At 37.7% G+C, this 19,934-nt stretch overlaps 1 protein-coding gene across 1 annotated transcript in view; it reads right to left on the bottom strand.

Annotated features, from left to right (window-relative positions):
* LOC129275898 (uncharacterized) overlaps positions 1 to 10,432 on the bottom strand; it is a 28,391-nt gene extending 17,959 nt beyond the window's left edge. Inside the window, exons 1-2 of the mRNA XM_064109555.1 lie at positions 10,195 to 10,432; positions 829 to 982 (exon numbers count right to left, since the gene is read on the bottom strand). Of these exons, the coding sequence (XP_063965625.1) occupies positions 829 to 961 (133 nt within the window). The 5' untranslated portion in view covers positions 962 to 982; positions 10,195 to 10,432. The remainder of the gene's footprint in view (positions 1 to 828; positions 983 to 10,194) is intronic.
* Positions 10,433 to 19,934: the final 9,502 nt, after the last annotated feature.

The raw sequence follows: 19,934 nt of genomic DNA on the forward strand, positions 1-19,934 counted from the left end.
AAATCAATAAATAATTAACAACAAAAATTTCATTGATCCTATATGACCTTTGACTTTAATCATGTGACATAACACTCGTGCAAAATGATCAGTGATACTAGATTATCCTTATGTCCAAGTTTTCATAAACTAGATCCATAAATTTTAAAGTTATGATATTTCAAAAATACCCCTTACATGATCAAAGTTCATTGACCCTAATTGAATTTTGACCTAAATCATGTGACGTGAAACTCGTGGAGGACAATCAGTGATACCTGATTACTCTTATGTCCAGGTTTCATGAATTAGATTCATAAACATTTAAAGTTATGAGGACATTTCAAAAACTCAAACTTGTTTAAGATTTCAATGTTGACGACGCCGCCGTCGCGAGAAAAGCAGCGTCTATAATCTTGCTCTGCTATGCAGGCGAGACAAAAATAATGATATTTTCTTTGAAATAAAATACAGGAATCAAACAAATACATTCCAAAAAGAAGACGAGGAAGTAAAGGGTTTTAAACTTTACTTTATGAGTCGACGGCGTTCGCAAAGAATTGTTTTATCCTAAAGCATCGACTTGTCATATCATAGAGATTGTAAGCCTACATTTACCATTAACAATTTGACAAATGATTTGGCAATATAAAGGGTTTGCGTGAACATGATGGATATCACTACATTCCGCAAAATGACACTGCACCACACGAAAATCATCAAATGAATCCCCCAAAACGACACCCCTAAATATATATCCAATACAAAACAGATGATCGAATTTGTCATATGGTTTATGTTAAAAAAAAAAACCCGAGTCATCCGAATCTATATAAAATCAGAACTCACCACTCGGTCCCATGATAGCTAGTAGCTGACCGGGTTCGGCGAACCCGGATACTCGGCGAAGAACATCCCGTTTGTTGATGGTGAGGCAGAGGTCATTGAACTCTAGAGTTACTTTCTTCTTGTGATCGTCCATAATAGATCTTCCTTCCTCAGACTGAGCAAGAAGGGACAAAAAGAAGGGACAAAAAGAAGTACAAATAAATATATCGATGAAATATGTCAGGAAATATGTAAAAATTAAATGTTTATTTAGTACTAAATCATATAAAAATTGAACCAGTTACAGCCTGAACAACTAGAAGTTTTCAAAGTTGCCCCATTCTGAACCTAAGATACTACAAATCCCAAACCCTAAATGCAGACTTCTTCTACAGCCCGAGAAAGTCTGATATATTTGGGTACGGAGTCGTATTTTCAGTCACTTTGAATTTATTAATTCTCAATACTTGAACTCATTAAGAGTGAAAGAATGGTATCTTCGCTACTCGAAGATGATACTATTTCATACAAGTGAGCAGACACCAGTTGATACCAAGGTTATTTGAGCAGAATATCTGACTTTAAAACCGATTTGGATAAGCGTTTTGTAACGGGTGCTGCCAAAGTGACCTCTCAGGCGGATGCGCAGTAAATGTGCATCATTATATCAGCTATATAACAGTAAAATATCTCACCAACTTGGGGTTATTAAGGCGTTGTATTATTTTTGTTCTCACAAAAACTGTTTAAAATGTTATCATCCATGCAATATTCAATGCGCCAAAAATGCTAAGGTGCCGTATGTATTTTAGGGAAACAAGAGAAAATAACGGTTTTCATATTTTGGAAACAAGAGTGAATCAATAATATGCAGTTATCCAAAATATAATGAAATGTTTCCGTATAGTTTGGTATCGTTAGGCCAACATTTGAAAAAGAATGTTTCTCTTGTCTCACATATTGGGGATATGGGTATCAAAGTTTGATATTGATTATACATATTTCATAATTAGGAGCGGTGACATCGTATGAAGAGAGGCAAGAGGATCTGTGAATGGCGCCATTTTCATGATTTTGTTTTCAACGTAAATAGTGTTCACATAAAGTAGCTCTACAATTTTTATATCATTCCCCTTTCTTTTGTCCTTTCAGGTCCACCCTCTTCCAATTTTTTGTTTATTATCAACAGATCCTCAACTTGAACACAATATGGCGGTTGCCCCTGCCCCCTATAGGGTATAAAGATACTCTATTTTAGCCCCCTCCAAACAATGTGCTACAGCCTGTTGCAGTGGCGTAATGAGCCAAAAATTCCGAGGGGCGCGATATGGCGTATCGGGCAAAATTTTTTAAAAGTTGCAAGCGAGCAAAAAATTTCGAAATATTTATACAGAGATCAAAATTGTTCATAGATTTTTGCATAATGGTAAAAAACCTATTTCACTGTTTCTCTTTCCATTTCTTTCCTTTTTCGTTGGTCTAGATTTTTTTTGGAGGGGGGGGGGGTCAAGAGCCCCCATCCCCCATCTGTACACCAGTGGCCTGTCATCACAAGGACAATCCATGTCTCACATTATTTTAGGTGAGGTGTCCTTTTTTTTTTCGGAAAGTCATGTCCGGTACCGTGATGGGTTTACGCCGTGCTAGACATGTCACCATCCCCCGGCAGGCCTGGACTGACTCAAATAATAAGATCTTATAAGGAATTTCAAAAAAGTGTTAAATCTCTCAAATCCCCTACTCTCATGTTCCATTACCATTACTTGACTCAACAGTCGGATGAAATTTTATCATGTCTGCATGTGCGGAAATCCCAGGGGGTACGCGTCCCCCTACCTAAATGAGTAGGGGGGGACACAATATCAAATGCCCCCCTACTTTTTTTGGTCTGTATATAATGATGGAAAGAGATACGTCATTCAAAGTCGAAATAAAACATGTATTTTGGACGAGATGACCTTACTTTTCGGGTGATTTTCTTTTATTTATTTATGTTTTTTTTTTGCTTGTCAAATTTCTTTTGGTCGAAATTACCTCACAATTTGGGGTGATAACTTTTCTTTTGCTTGTCAAATTTTCCACCCCTGGTCCCCCCTACCTTTGGGGATAGATTTCTGCCCTTGTATGTCTGTGGTCTCGTGCAAACGAAAGTCACTAGATTATGATGCAAATCCATTTAGCTGCACGGCTGTTTTTATTTTAACATATAAAGGTGTGCTTTTAATAATGTCACCCTGTTTTAAAAGTTCATGCACTGAGCCCTTTTCTTAATTGGCCATGTCACCGTGCGTGTGTAACAATGTGGCCGCTCGTCACGTTGGGCTGCGACTAATCTGCAAGCACAGATAATACAACGTATATAATGAATACAGAACGCCAAAGTCTCTGTCTGAGTACAGCCAGCCACAGTACATAGTGAATCTAGTCTTCCAGACTGTGCATTAGCAGTACATATGTAACTTGCGAAACCAAGGGGTGACGTCAATCACACCCCAAAGCATGATGGTCTTAGACACGAGAAGATGAGACCGTAAGACTGCCGTGAGATCACTCGTGCGATCAAATAAAACTGATAGTACGACCGTGCGAATTGTATTGCGATCGTCGTATGGTATAAAATCCCATCAATACTTGAACGACAATCACTTTTTGCTTTACCCCCCCCCCCCATATATACTCCAGGGGGAACGTAACCAACAGTCGCAACCGGTCGCACATGCTTTAGACTGCGGCCATTCGACGGACAGTTTCATGTTCGCAAGACAGGCATCGACACATCGTACGGTTTACGTCTGATGGTCGCTAGCATACTTCACGAATGCTGCACGACAAATGCGACTTGTCGCATCTGCATGGGTTTTAAATATAATCGAAGTTTGACCACAACCGCTGACGAGGCGAACACCGGACCTTTACACCTTGCGATCACTTGCAAAGCTGGTGCGAGTGTTCGCAAGACGCCAATTTTCTACCGTGTGAGTAAAAAAAAAATAATCGACACCTCACACATCCCCAATTTAAGGGGGAAAAAAAATGTCATGAACGCATGATTATTATATATGGCCCGAAAGAGTATGTTTTCCAAAATAATTTGATACCAAACTTATGTGGTATGTTTTAACGCTTGGATAATCAGTAGGTATTCTTTGCAGTATTGTAAATTTTGATTTGCGCCAAAGTAAGGCATAATACTAAATGAGTTAGTAAATATACATATTTGCAAATCAACTTTCAATGAAATTAACTTTAGAATTGATACTAAAAGTATTTGATAAACGATTATAATGTAAACTATTTTCTAAAGATGTTTTTAAATGGATCTAATGCAACCCTCATAGGATTAGCCTATGACATCATTGACAGTTGGATTAATTCATTGCAGCCAAGCCTTACTTTGGCTGTCACTGCAAAGAATACCTCCTGATCATCCAAGCTTTAACACATACCGCATAAATATGGTATCAAAATATTCAGGAATACATACTCTTTCGGGGCATATATAATACTTAGGTGTTCATGACATATATTTCCCTAAATTTAGCATTTATGAGGTGTCATTTTTTTTCTCACACGGTAGTTTAAAACATACTATGAAGCCCCACATGCCTCATAAACCTTTCTTACATGCATGAACCTTCCTACCCGTCTTGATGACTCATGAATTTCCTAATGTAATTTTCTCAATGTGTGTGGTCCCCTCCTCATATCTTTGGAACCGGGGGAGAGTTTCATGAAACATCTTGTCAATAATTTCCACCAACGAATTTATTTTTGAGCCAATCCGATGGAAGGATTTCAGTAGCTTATAACAAATAGTCGTTGAAAATCACTCACCGTTTGTTTCATGAAAGGCTTCCCTGGTCGTGATCTCCCAAAATATCGCATTGATCATTTTATTACAGGATAATTTGGAACACATTTGTTTATTCAGATCGTTCTTAAATTTTGCTAGGTCTTTGACCGAAGCTGATCAGTCGATTACCTTCTAATCTAAATAAAAGAATGAGAGTGGGTGGATATTTTGGGTTCAGAGGACTGATTAGCCTCTTGTCGATGCCCTGTCGGCTGCTTTCCGAGCGAACATGGCGAAGCAAGGGCTAATTCGCCTCGCGAATTAAGAAATCCCTCGCTTCGCTCGGGAAGCAGCCGCCAGGGCCTCGACAAGAGCCTAAGGACTGATAGGCATCTAAAGCTTTGTAGATAGTTATGATAGGGGTTGAACCGATATAAAAAAAAGGACTCGAAAATTTCTTACGAAAAGCGAGAGAATGTGTAGCAAACCGGAACTACTATTGCAACGTTTTTATTGAGATCATATAGGCATGTAGGGGTGTCTATAAAAAATTACGAAAATACAAACTATAATAATGGTTTGAGTTAAATATGGAAAATCCGATTTCATTCTCGGAGCTTACTCACTGTATGCTAGTGAAATATTATGATTCCGACCAAGATGTTAAACGTTAAAGGTAAAAGAAAGTAGTTGCATCAAACAATTATTTCATGAGAAAGTCTTTTAAATCAAGGTTAATTGTCACCAAATTATTACATCTATTTCTGATACATAAAATTAATGTAATCTTATATGTGTAATCATGAAGTTTAAGCTCAAAACCGGCTAACACTCAAAACCGGCTAACACATTCAACTCGGCTACGCCTCATTGAATGGATCATCATTTCATCTTTCACCTCATGGAGTATTCTGTCCATTGCACTCATAAACATTCATTATTTGTATATTATATGACTACTGACATTCTAAAGATTTATCGCTCAATAGTCCTTTCTCCACAGGCTTAATATGATAAAAATGAATATCCAACGCTTGAATTATAATCCCTTTTCATAACAAATTTGGAGTACATGATTAATTTACATGATTAATTAACGACACTGTCATTGAAATTTATCATTTTTGAGTGGATTTCGATTTGAAGCAGACCTATATATTATTTTAAGTTTATCCAATACTTATATTCATTTCTTTTTTAAAAATGTGTATGCAAATATTCTTTTATAGTTATTGTTATCATTGTTTTATAGTTATTATTTGTCATTTCTTGTCCCTTTATGATCAAGTTTTCAGTGTTTTATTTGTTTTATTTAACCTTATCTGTTCAAATCACATCATTTTGAGCATGGAGTATCCCTTTAATTGTCACCGAATCTTCTTGGAGCGGACGTTTGGAGCCAAGTTAACATCTCAATTTCCTCAACGTTTACCTCAGAGAATTTAACGTTCTTTCTCAAGATTTGAACTTCTTATTTTGTGGCTAGAGACATCTTACTTTAATCACCATTAAATACAATTTTCATAGATAACCTATTTCGGGTTTCGGGTAAACAGCGTACGTGATTTATTGACAATTTGTCAGATTTGTGTAAATACAAAAAAGTAGATACGAATTTACTTATCATTTTCAACCCAACAATGATTGTTTGATGAACTTTTTGTCATCTTTATTATTTGACAGATATAGTACATAAATAATCATTAAATAAATAATTAGCATCATCATCGTAATTAATTAACTAGTAGCAGTAGAAGTAGTAGTAGAAGTAGAAGTAGTAGAAGTAGTAGTAGTAGTAGCAGAGGCGTCGATCCTGGGGGGGGGCAGGGGGGCGATCGCCCCACCAATGAAAATATTGGGGGGGCAAACATATCGTTTTGCCCCCCCCCAATAATTCCGCATGTGCAAAAATAAAATAATAAGATTATAATGTTACACAGAAATCAGCAAGCGAGATTGAAATACACAACTCGTTCTTTATCTAAAATCGTGCTCAAAATGTCTGCTTTTCAAATTGGAATATAAAATTTTTCAGCTCGCGCTTCGCGCTCGCATCATTTTTGTAGCAAAAATCCATACTTTTCGTTATTAAATAGGTGAAATTGTCCCCTTTTCAGTTCTTAACCTCAAAATAACTCCTGCTTCGATTTGCAACAATCTTTTGTTGGATATATATCTTGTTCTTTATTAAAAACGTCCATTAAACTGTCATTTTTTCAGTTAGAAATGTCAAAATTTTCAGCTCGCGCTTCGCATCTATTGTTCATTTAGATACCCATCTTAATTATTGGTACTCAAAACGCTTAGAATATCAAGCTTTCAGGTCAGAATATAAATAAATTTCAGCTCGCTCTCGGCACTCTCATTATCTGTTAGTGAGATACATGTCGTCCTCATGAGTTACTACAAAAAGTCCTAAACAGGTACCTTTTCCCCGTTTCCAGGTCAGTATACTAAAAAAATTCAGCTCGCGCTTCGCGCTCGCATATTAATTTGTTGGTGAGATATGTGTCTCTTTCTCATGAATCATATATATGTAGGCCTATATATATATATAGGCCTATGTGTGTGGGGGTGGTTTGTAAATTTTGTGTGATCGAACGCCTTTGGCCACGTTGATTTATGATTTTGCCCCCCCAATCTGAAAAACGGATCGACGCCCCTGAGTAGTAGTAGTAGTGGTAGTAGTGGGAGTAGTAGTAGTAGTAGTAGTAGTAGTAGTAGTAGTAGTAGTAGTAGAAGTACTAGTAGCAGCAGCAGCATTAGTAGTAGTAGTAGTAGTAGTAGTAGTAGTAGAAGTATACTAGTAGTAGTAGCAGCAGCATCATTAGTAGTAGTAGTAGTAGTAGTAGTATATTCTATAAACAAATCAGTCACAAATGACTAGTTAATAGGTTCAGCTGGGTGCGACTGTTATTCTAGTTATATTTGACTGTTTTTAGTCGTATTTTACTACAACAGAGTTATTTCTGACTAGAATATATGTCAGAAATGTGACTGTGATTGTCATATCAGTTGCACCAAGCTGACTACTGGTCTAGTCAATTTGACTGATTTGTTTTAAGAGTGTTGTTGTAGTTGTAGTAGTAGTAGTAGTAGTAGTAGTAGTAGTAGTAGTAGTAGTAGTAGTAGTAGTAGTAGTAGTAGTAGTAGTAGAAGTAGAAGTAGTGGTAGCAGCGGCATCTTAGTAGTAGTTCAAAACAACCCTCAATTCAATATCCCGGTATGAGAATCTAGCTATATTTTACTCTGAGTTTTGTTAACCAACAAACCTTATCTCCGTAGACAATCTTAAAACAACATGAAAGAAAGAATTTAAAAATACCTCAATAACAGTGCCAACAAACACATATCATGAGAGTATGAAAAAGTCAACTCCTACAGCCAGGATTAAAACCATTCCTTTGTACGACCGATCTCTATCAAATTAATTTGTTTAGAATAAATAAATTATCAATGAGTCCTCGGATTAAATTTGTAGCTCCAAAACGTGCCCCAATTTTGATTTCCTTTCATCATAATATAATAAGCACTCAAGTCGGTTTAAAAGAAGCTTTAGATAGTCATATAATTACTGGCCCACAAACCAAATCATTGGATACTTAAGTACGATGAGTAAAATCATGGATCCTAGCCTAGGAACCATGGTAAAATCGAGATAGGAGTTGTTTGAGCATATGCATGGAACGAATTATTAGTTCTTCATGATATTATGTTTGTCGTCATGGATATGAAGTAAGCAAATGTGAATATGAACATGAAGAATGTGAACTGATGATATCACGTCCAAACTTTCTTTGAATAGAAATTACTTCATTACTGCCGACAGTTTACTCAATATTATAAGTAAAATTTTCACAAACAAGGTGCAAAAAAAATCAATCAGACCGTGGATGTTTAGAAACAATATCTACTTTACCCAACAATAGGTCAAATTTCACCAATAATCGTGATATTTTTTTACTGGAAGAGTGGGTGATTCTCGTTTTACATTTGATACAATGGGAAGTGTAGTGCATATTTGCGAAATTTCATGTTTTAACGCAACATTGACCAAGAAATTACTCAACTTTTTTAAGCAGCGACTTCGATCAGCCAAATTTTTACACCCAATTATTAAAGTGTATACCTACCTTCCGATCTACATGTATATATCGTTCTTTCGTTCTTTATTTCTATCTATCTATCTATCTATCTATCTATCTATCTGTATGTCTGTCTGTCTGTCTGTCTATCTATCTGTCTGTCTGTCTGTCTGTCTGTCTGTCTGTCTGTCTGTCTGTCAGTCAGTCAGTCAGTCTGTCTGTATGTCTGTCTGTCTGTCTACCTATCTACCTACCTATATCTACCTATCTATATATATCTATCTATCTATCTGTCTGTCTGTCTGTCTGTCTGTCTGTCTGTCTGTCTGTCTGTCTGTCTGTCTGTCTGTCTGTCTGTCTGTCTGTCTGTCTGTCTGTCCGTCTGTCTGTCTGTCTGTCTGTCTATCTATATGTCTATCTATGCATTTAATATAGGCCTATACTTGTAGCGGCAACCTCTGACCATGGACCTACTACTCTGCTCTGACTTTATACGGCGTTTATCGCCGCATTCAAGTAAAAAGGCAATACTCTACAATCAATGAACAAGGGCTTCTTCGATCGATTTTAGGACCAAGGCTGCAGAGGGAATCCCTATTGATAACACTTTCATTGTCAGAAATGGTCACGTTTTTATCCACGCTTACAAGTGGCCTATTATAGGCTCTGGGGCAAGGGGTGAAAATTGCTCAAAATATGCCCTTTACTATCGACTATACTCTCTCTTCAATATTAAGTTGGTTAAAATGTGAACGTACAACTGTTGGTTATATGAAGGTAGTTGAGTGTGACATGAATGGAAGATTAAAAAACAATCAACATTATGGAAGTTCACATTAACCAACTTGATATATGTTGGTTAAAATATTTCAGAGAGTAATGTGCAGGGGTGTGCAACAAGCCCCGGGACATCTTTAGGGTGAGATATAAGTCACATACGTATTCGGAGAGTATATTACCCCCCCCCCTCCTTACATGCCTAACATTGCAACGTCACACTTGAATATTATGTACCTTGACCTGTCACTCCCGTTTTATACGATGAATTACATATATCACACATGTAAGGAAGTGAGTTCACTTTTGATTTTAGATCTTTTCATCAAGTACATGTCACTAGCCTGTCAAGATTTTTCTTTTGGTTTTAAATCCAAATTTGATCATGATTTAAAACGCAGCAAACATATTAAGAAGTTCATTTAACCCCAAAACCAACGATTCGTGGCAAAATGCAGGAAAGTGAGAATAGACCTACATCTTATAACATTGAAGTATGGTATTCATAAGAATATATGCGGTTTAGTGAAAGGATCTTTGCTTTTGAAAGACGGTTTTAATTCTACACTATATCCACTGACTCTTAGTATTATAAAAGTTGACAAATCATATTATATCCATTACTCATGCGTTTCCGAATTCATGACATCACAAAAATGCCCGAGCTCGGCGCCATCGACGAAATAAAACTATTTGCATAATGAAAACTAACATTCGAGATAAATTACTTACGTGATTATTTTATCAATCCTATTTGCGATCCGTCTTCAGGACGTGTCTTGAAAATCAGTTTATTTGTTTAAAAAATTGAAGTTATCACTCAAAAATATAAACCAAAGAGGAGATTTCGTGAGCCGATCTAGAATGTATGCCGCCTGGCGCTTATAATATTACGAGGATTTTTGACAGACGTTAATTGTACCGTGTAGGCGGTATAAGAGTGCCTATTGACGAAAAGTCATCGAACCGTGTTTGTTCGTACGCTCCAATGAAGGAGAGGTTTATCCTGATATTAAAGGTTGAGTTTAAATACAAAAACATAAAAATAGATAAACTTGTAATTAATAGGTCGACAAAGATCAGTTAAAGGTGAGAAGTAGAGATTAAGACACCATTCCCACTTACTTCCTAAAACTAGTTTAGTGAAACTAGCTTAACGTGTAGTGAGAACGGTCGAAGCGGTTCGTGTGATCAAATGGGAACGCTATAGCAAAGCGATCTTCCAAACTGGTTTCCTGAACCGGTTTCCAGTAAATTAGTTTTAGAAAGTGTAATGAAAACGGGGTCTATAGTTCCTGTTAGTTGTACTTCAAAGTCTATAATTTTAAATGTTTAGGGGTACATAATCATGGTATGCGAAATAGCTATATGAAAATAATTGAATAAAAAATAAGCATATAGGGAACTATTTGCATGTGAAGCAAGAGTGTCGCTAAAGAGGCTTTCACAATCGCTCTTGCGATCGTTTGCGATCATTTGGTCACAGTGTAAGTTGCACACAATAGCAACGGTTGTAAGCAGTCGCTCCACCAATTGTGAAAGGGGCCTAAAGCCCCTTTCACAATTGACGTACGACCATTTGCGACCTTTTGGTCGTGCGACAGGCTGCAACAGGCATCAGTCGCTAGTCATCTCATAAGATCGCACAGAGGCTTTCACAAATGCAACAGCTGTCGTACAACAAAAAAACCCAGTAAACCCCGTTGCACGAGTAATTCGCATATGCTCTTATTGTGCTCGTAAGATCACATTCGAGTGTTGCACGAGGGATTGCGAGTGGAACGGTCGCATACATGCGAATGAAACGGTAGTGCAATGTTGCAAGCCGTTGCGATCGGTCTTGCAACAGTCTTATGGCCTATATAGTCTCTGTACATGTAGGTCGCTAGCACATGTGCAAGTGTTGTACGACCTCCAGTCGAGTAAATGCGACTACTAAGTTGTGCCACCTCTCGCACCAAGTCGTACAACGTTGAACAACACTCACACGATGATCTCCAGACCGATGGTACGATCTCATGCGAGTGAATCGATCGTATTTGATCGCGTTTGGATTTTGAACATCTTCAAAGTTCAGATGCGACCAGTCACGACCACCTCGAGTTCGTGCGATCGTCTACAACGACTGCGAGTGCTCGCAAGACACCAAGATATCGATCGTGCAACAACAGGAAAAAATTGTTGCAGGCGGTCGTAAACAGGTAGAGCGTCAATTGTGAACGGGATTTAAGGCGAGCACATAAAATGCCCACCTGTAAAGCGGAATATGGAGTTATTAGTCAAGCAAGAAAAGTGGAACGTGGCGACTTCACCTTTGACTGTCTGACCTCAAAATCAATAGAATTCCAGGGATCTATGCTAGTATTTATCATACACACCAAATTATATGAGACTATAGGTTAAAGTTATCGCGTTAACAAGGACTTCAGAAGGGTAAGATGAAAACATGTCACTGTAACCCTGACCTTTGACCTTTTGACCTCAAAATCGATAGGCTTCCTGGGATCCCTGAAATGAAGCTGGTTTAAAAAGATTATTTCCAATTATTTTTTCAGAGATTCCTTAACGAATCTAATAATTATATAACTATTTTTCTCTGAAGTAGAAATTGATCTAACATGTTTTGGAATTTTATTTCTTATAATTTTGTATAGAACCACTCTAAATTGCAAGGATGGACTATAGTTAGGGACCAATCGAATTCTACATTTAGTTTGAATCCCACAGCTTCCTTTTTAAATCTCAAATGATTTTAATTCACAACCCTCGAGATTCAAAACGAAGTAATTATATATCCTGGGTTATGAAAACACAGTCACCGTAAAATTTCTGAGGGAAATATCAAATCGGAACTCCACCCCCAAAAAAGTTCATGTACATTTTTTAAGAACAGTTGAATTACATAAAAAATCAAACGGACATCATGCAACAAAATAATAATAATCAAAATTTGACGGAAAATAAAAGGTTATGACATTTCAAAGTTCCACTAAATTTCACGAAACAGTTATTATGCACAGTATGCAAATGAAGGAACCTATCTATCACAAAATTGCATTTTTGAAACAAAACTGTCTAAAATTTTGCTTGCTCGCTTCGCTCGCTCGCATTTTCAAAAATAGATTTTTCCCGATAAGCCATATATGGCCCCCTCAAAAATTTTCGGCTCATTACGCCACTGCTAATGAGATTATGACATCATCAGCTCTCTCATTTGCATATCAACCATGTTATGTGAAAATAAGAGAAAATCTAAAATGTCACAACTTCCTCTCGTTTTTAAAAACGAAATTCAGATGTCAATGAAATTTCAGCAATCTGCTTGTTATTTGAATAAAAGTCCCGATAAAAGTTTTGCTGAGGTTAACCCGGGAGGTGAACTTTCACTTTAATACACTAGTCACAGTCGCGTACATGTAATCCGCCGAAAATTTTTTAGGGGGCCAGACACAATCATTGATTATAATTACCGAAATGGACGGCTTTTTGCGCACTCCCATCTTGTATGCAAAATTGGTTTTAAAGAGTGACATAATGAAGTCCACGTTCCTTCCAAGCACCAGTTCTGGTTGTTGAATTAAAAAAAGATGCCGAATCCCTTTTACCACAGACGGTCATTCGATGAAATTGATTCCAAATGGTTTTCCTAAAACAAAAACAAAACTCATATCATGGTTTCCAGCAGGTCAAAGAATCTTTGAAAGAGTTTTTGGTCGGTTCGAACTTTATGATGGTCGGGTATATCCGCTCCGTTGTCATGTCAGTACAAAAGTAATCTGTTGAAATTATTATCTCTTTGCCGGAAATGACACAATGATGATTGCCACTTGGTATTGACAGTCAAAGCAGTATCGTACCAAAAACATTGACGTTGAAGATCCTCCCTATGCTAATATTGATTCTATTAAGTCATGCTATTACAGGTATAGTGTAGGAAGCCTATTGGACCCTCGCAGCTGCCCGATAGACCTGCTTGCAGCACGAATGAGAAGCGGGCCGAGTTTGTCCGATCTCTCACCGCACTTGCTTGGAGGAGGAGAAAATCACCTCGGAGGCGCATCATCAGCTCTCAGAAAATTGGAGATGACGAAGACAATCATCGACCTCTCTGATCGAAACGGTCGTTCGGATTGTTCCTTTCAGATAGGACCACACTCAGTGATATAAAAATCGACCTCTGTCATGCTCACGGCAATCAATGATCATTGAATAACAATCCAATGTTCAAAGAAAGAAGTCGTATTCCAATAAACTCTACCGGGTATGATTATCTAAATGCTTTCGATACGCCTATATCGAGGTTCAATTAATTGCCTTGCTCATGTCTTAAGTCGTGATTTACAGTCTCTCCCTTGTGATTAGGGCCTTAATCCATTTTCCTGCAAAAGAGACTTTGTTCACGTTCTCTTTAAAAAGACTTGGCTACTATAGCCTCTTTATATTCATGTCCACTCATCGAACTTATGACTCGCATCCGCCCATGCGCAGATTGTTTCTACCGACCAGCTTACATAATTGGATCTGATTGAATGTGGGAGTTCAGGGGAGTTCATACGACATGAATCATCAAGTCATTCCGTCTCCGCGTGACCCGCCCCTGCGCAGATTGTTTCCATCAAGTAGATAAGCAAACATGAATGTCGAAGCACAATAATGTGCACGTAGCATCAAAATGAGTCCCCTTCCCCCATCCTCTCTGATACAGTGGAATCTGCATAATCCTGTAAGGTATTTTGCCAGCCAATCTTCAAGGGCTTCAAAGTTTCCCTTATAATATGAAAGGACAATTCAAAGTTTACTGTTATAGTTTCTACTGACCTAGCGTGAGACTCGGAACCTCGCCGCGTGCAATATAGGTCCGGAGTACTAACTGATACTCCAAAACTTTATTTTATTAAACTTATTAAAATGTTGTCGTTTTCGACTCCTCTAAAACGAGGTATGATCACCGTCTTAACCATACAGCCGCTACTGACCTATTAGTCCACGAAGCCATCATTAAAGAAGTTGATAACTATCCACGAAGGTTCCTAAAAATGTCTTTAGAAAAGGCTTGTCAACTTTTGGTTTCTATGAGAGCTCAAAGAAAGGAATTGCTTAGGTCAAAATTCTGCAAATTTTTCAGTTCCTCAAGTTCTGCTTGTCATGGTTGTGAACTGTTAGTAAAACGACATTGGCCCCTTGTGGTCCACAAGGGGCCAATGTCGTTGTGGATACCTTGACCAACAACTTGACCACCGCAACCAAGCTTGAAGATATCCAACAAAGCTAGTTCATGAGCAAATTCAACCAAGAGGGCTCGGGTTTCAACATGGCCGTACGCAGGGGGTGGGTAAGGGGGACAGTTGGCCCCAACATAAATTTTGAAAACTTACATCTTTTAAATGAAAATTTTAACGAACGTGCCCGAAATCCCTCAAATCACTTCAGAAAATGCAAAAGCACCCTATGACAAGCTCGCGGTCGCTTCAAGCTCCCTCGCTTTCGAGTTTCTTCAAAAAGTTGTATGTGCCCATACCCTTCCCCTGGCTTCCCATGGTTTTCGATGATGATGTCATCAGGATGCTGCGGAAGCAGCAAGTGCTGTAGACTGAAGACATCGTAGGCCTTCCCCGGGCCTAGCCCTATAGGAGGAATGTCAATAGGTGATTGGTGATATCCAAGCAAGTAGGTTCGGCCACATAACCTGAGTAAGATGGTATATCCGCGGGTATTTATATTTCGTGTCGACCCATCGGGCGGTTTTCCCCACTGCCCTCGATCTCTTATCACCCCATGTATGATCCAGGGTATTCTTGCCCTGTGCCTCAGAATAATCTTAGCTTTTTTTAAGGACGTTCCACAGTTATGTTTGTGCACATTATGATCTGCGCATAATTTACACTCTGCGCGCTGACGTCACAATGGATGAACAGGTGATTAATTAGCTGCGGGTATGAGCTGATTTTTCTCATCTTCTGCACTTTAACTGCAGATCCGATGCGTTATTTCATGAATATAAAAAATGGAATTATCCCATGGACCATTCAAAAAAATATTCTCTACAATTTCAAAATACTTTACTCTGCAGTGCTGCCAAGAATCACGAATATTAGCCCGAGTTTGAATAAATGGTAGAGTGGTTTTGATTTTTTCTTCACATAGATACTAAGCATTCGGCGCATTTTTGGTGTTTTAAAAAGCACATTTGCTCTAATAAAAATGCTGATAGTTTAAAAACAAGCACATGAACCCCTATTTTTTAATGTTTGTACCCCTTAGGTATACCTTCCTCTACAACTCTGCAAATTTTGGTGAAAATGACATGGATTTTGAATAAAGTGCAGCATTTATTGTACGTTTGTAGTTTGTTACTGAAATTTTACATTTTTTAGATTGGGATTTTGTTATATTTTACGCCATTTTTAAGAACTGACAGTGCTGTTAAACTTAAAATTGCAAACAAATAGCACTATAAATATATTCTCCATTCTAACGATACAATTATTAACTCTCTTGCGAAATTTGATGACTTTTTCATGTATTTTGACTGAGTAATAGAGGTTTAAACTCATTGTAGTAATCTTGGGCGGTCTAAAAATGTCAAATTCTTTTGAATGCGCAATTCTTAAAAACATCAATTTGGGTGAACTTTGAAGCTCTATAGCAAAAAAATCAAGCACATGGACCTATGTTAATTTTTGCATATTTCGAATATTAAGGTTTTAAAGTATCTATGTGCAAAGTTTGGTGAAAATGACATGGATTTCACTTTAACTGTGGAACGTCCTTAATAGTTTTAATGGAGCATTTCTATGGTGGTAGGAGGCGCAAACTAGCTCACCAAACTTATCCTAGAGTAGCCACACCCATGACAATACTCAAGGGGCAGTTGACCCCCCCCCCCCCGAAAGTAGGAAATGTTGAAAACTTATAAACGTACAAGAACATGGACGCTGGAATTTGCTCGACCAGACAGGGAATGACACACGCACACTCATGGACTCTCCGTCCTGACATATGATGAATCAGATGTAAACAATATCACACAAAGTATATTAATTGGATAATTGGTTGTTATGTTTTTCTATGACCATGTGTATACGGCATCTGTGCATAAAATACGTCAGGTGTATCCGGGATCTCACTGTTGCAGTTTGTTAGCCGAGTTCATCTTGTCTCAAGTAATTCATAATCTAATTCGCGGCATGATATCGGTAAAAAATATTATCTTTATAACCAACGTTATAGCTTTTTATTCAACTCCGAAAAAGTTGGTCGAAAAAGTTCGTATTTATTATTGCATAATCTTGCTGGTCAAACTATTTTCTTTTTTTTGGGGTAAAAATAGTGCCTCAAAATTGGACAACATTTTGAGTTTGGTCGGTTGGTGAACTTTCGAGCAACAAGTGGTCTAAACTTGACCAACTGTTGGTATTTCAATTAAGTGTTGGTCATAGCTTGTGCCCAACATTTGTTGATCGGTCAACACTTGTCCCATCTGTTCCGCATGTTTAATAGAATACCGACAATTTGGTCAGTGTTTTTGGGGTGTTTTTTTACCTTGCTGTGAGGGACCTACACTGCAAAATCTCTGGTGTTGATTTAACACCAGCTTGGAATCTATATATGTCAGCACCAGAGAAGTGTTAAACAACACCAGTTGGTCTAACACCAGTTAGGTGTTTGTACAACACTAAACAGCATCGGTTTGATTCCAAACTGGTGTTGTTTCAATACTTCTCTGGTGTGGACATATATAGATTCCGGGCTGGTGTTAAATCAACACCGGAGTTTTGCAGTGTATCTGACAAAATGCGTGGTTCTCTATCATCTACAAACTCTTCTTCCCATATTTTCTTTATATTCCCTGTCACGTCTATATTCCCACCCGCTGGTTCATAGCAAGTGTGATATTATTTTCATACCCGAGGTCTAACAATGATTTTTTTATTACAAAACTAGCAGGCAATGAAGAAATTAGCTGGAATGAAGGCGTATTATTTCAATTTTCCATGTTAAGAGGCTGATCAAAGAGACCAGTGTCTAAGGTGTCAGATTTGGAGTTCATTGTGATACATCTGCCTGCCAAAAAGAAAGTTAAGGAAATATTTTTTACAGGGGTACTGCAGGCTGAAAATATTTATATCGAAATAAATAGAGTAAAATTCACAGAGCAAAATGCTGAAAATGTCATCAAAATGTGATAGCAAAATATTCGTATTAAGTTATTGGATTTTAAATATTAGCAATATTTTGTGAAAAGTTATGCACGCAGTCATGAATATTCAGTAGGTGGGCTGATGATGTCACATCCCTACTCTCTTCTTTCTTATGTTAGTACATGAAATCATAATTGTTTCATTTTTTTCGTGCATGTGTGAGTGAATGATAATATGTCTTCCTTATAATCAATAAATTGCAGCAATTAATATCCAATGCACTTGATTAGCTGTCATTCCATTTTTTTTTAGTTCTTGGTAGAAAAAAATTGAATAAACCAAATTTCAAATTATAAAATACAAGGGGTATGACATCATGGGTTTGCTCATTGAATATATTTATGGAGACATACCTATAGTAGAACTGTTTCACCGTAATAATGCAAATCTTTAAAATGCCATAACTTTGTTATTCCTTGTCCGATTCTGATCGCATTTTCAGTGTTTTGTTTTTCTGATTTTTCTGTATATGTTTAAATATATTATTTTCAGCTTGGAGTATATCCCTTTAAGCACGATCAAACTTTAATACCAACGGAACCTATACTCCAAACCGACAGTTGGTATGTCATTCATGTCATTGGTAATAATATAATAGCTTTGATCGGTCTGGTGTCGGTCTCGTCAATGTGACGGTGACATCATCCAGAGAGTTCATGATTAAGCGGGTCAGGGCATAGTCTGCTGTGCAAACCCTTCACTCGAGTTATAGGTCTGAATGTGCAGCCTATACATGCCTTGTGTACTGAAGGCTCAAACAGAAAGTTTGTATGTGCTAGTCTTTGCGTGGAGACACGCTTGTTGACCAAAGTTTCAACCAGGGTATGTGCCTCCAGACTAGTCAGGGCAGGCGATTGGCGTTAAGATTAAGGCCGATATTTTGTCAAAAAGTTGTAAGCGTCTTCCATGCAGATTTTTTTTTTTTTTTCTAATTGGAAGTTTCAAACCTATGAAGTTTCGTTGTCCTGACATTATTCAGTTTATATTTTGTTCATAGGGTGGTGACACCTAGCCCAAAGATTCTACTCTTCAGCAGTGAAAATATCCCGGTTTCCCTTTTTCTTCTAATGTTCTAGATGTTCGTTTTAATGAGACCATGACATGGATTTAGAATAAATCCTGAATAATAATCGATTAATTCAATAGCCCTGTTAATGTTAAAACTTTCCTAGATTTAGTTTGATATCATATTCGATGAATGTTTAATTGTTACGTTTGTTTGATTATTCTCTATCTATTCAACTCAACTTTATGTTTGGGTAGACCGTGGACTTAACGTTTACACTCCACTTAAATGACGTTTTGGACCACCATTCTGTCTTCTAAACTCTTCGCTCGCTCGCATATTGATATTAACTGTAATTCAATAAATGTATATCACTTGACCTTAAAAGCCATCATTTTTTACCGAAAGAAATTACAAATATTTGCTCAGAGTCCTTTCTGGGTTGACGAATCATGTTCTAATGGCCATTCATGTAACTCTGAATCTGATGTCAATTGTTCATTACAGGTATCAAATGATAACGCATCGGGCCGCATTTGTTATGATGTTAATACTTTGTATCAGCTGAATACTCAGCTTCATCCTTTGTTACCTCAACATGTGTGGCATAGAGTGTGTGAGCTGGGTATCGGTCGTCGATGTCGAACTCATCGCGGACAAAGGCGCAAGATCTCCAGGTCGCAAAACTCTTTCCCACCATCCACTGGCCTTAGAGTTGGTCTATGGAACGCGCGATCCTTGACCAATAAAACACATGTAGTTACGGATCTTGTGATTGAGAATAACCTTGATGTCTTAGTAATCACTGAATCATGGCTTTCTGGTGATAGAAACAGGGATGGTCTCGTTCTTGCTGGTTTAAAGTTAAGCTTGCCAAATTATGACTTTATTCACCAACCCCGCATTTCCTCGAGGGGTGGTGGAATTTTTGTTCTATTTAGATCTACAACTCGTTGTAGTGTTAATCCTAATGGAGATTTCTCTTCCTTTGAATTATTTGATTTAACATTCAATCTCACACCGTCATCAGCAGTTAGGATGTTCTGTATATATCACCCTCCCTCTTCGAGTAATAGTGTCTTTCGAGAGGAGTTTGTAACCCTTCTTGAGGGTGCTGTTATCAGTGACCACTTTCCTCTACTTTTAGGGGATTTTAATGTTCATGTCGATGACCCTAATGATAATTTTGCTAAATCATTTATAAGTGCAGTAGAATCCCTTGGATTCAAGCAACATGTACATGATTCCACTCATTGTGCAGGTCA

Source organism: Lytechinus pictus, chromosome 14 (genome assembly GCF_037042905.1).
Source record: "Lytechinus pictus isolate F3 Inbred chromosome 14, Lp3.0, whole genome shotgun sequence".
NCBI classification, from domain to species: Eukaryota; Metazoa; Echinodermata; class Echinoidea; order Temnopleuroida; family Toxopneustidae; genus Lytechinus; species Lytechinus pictus.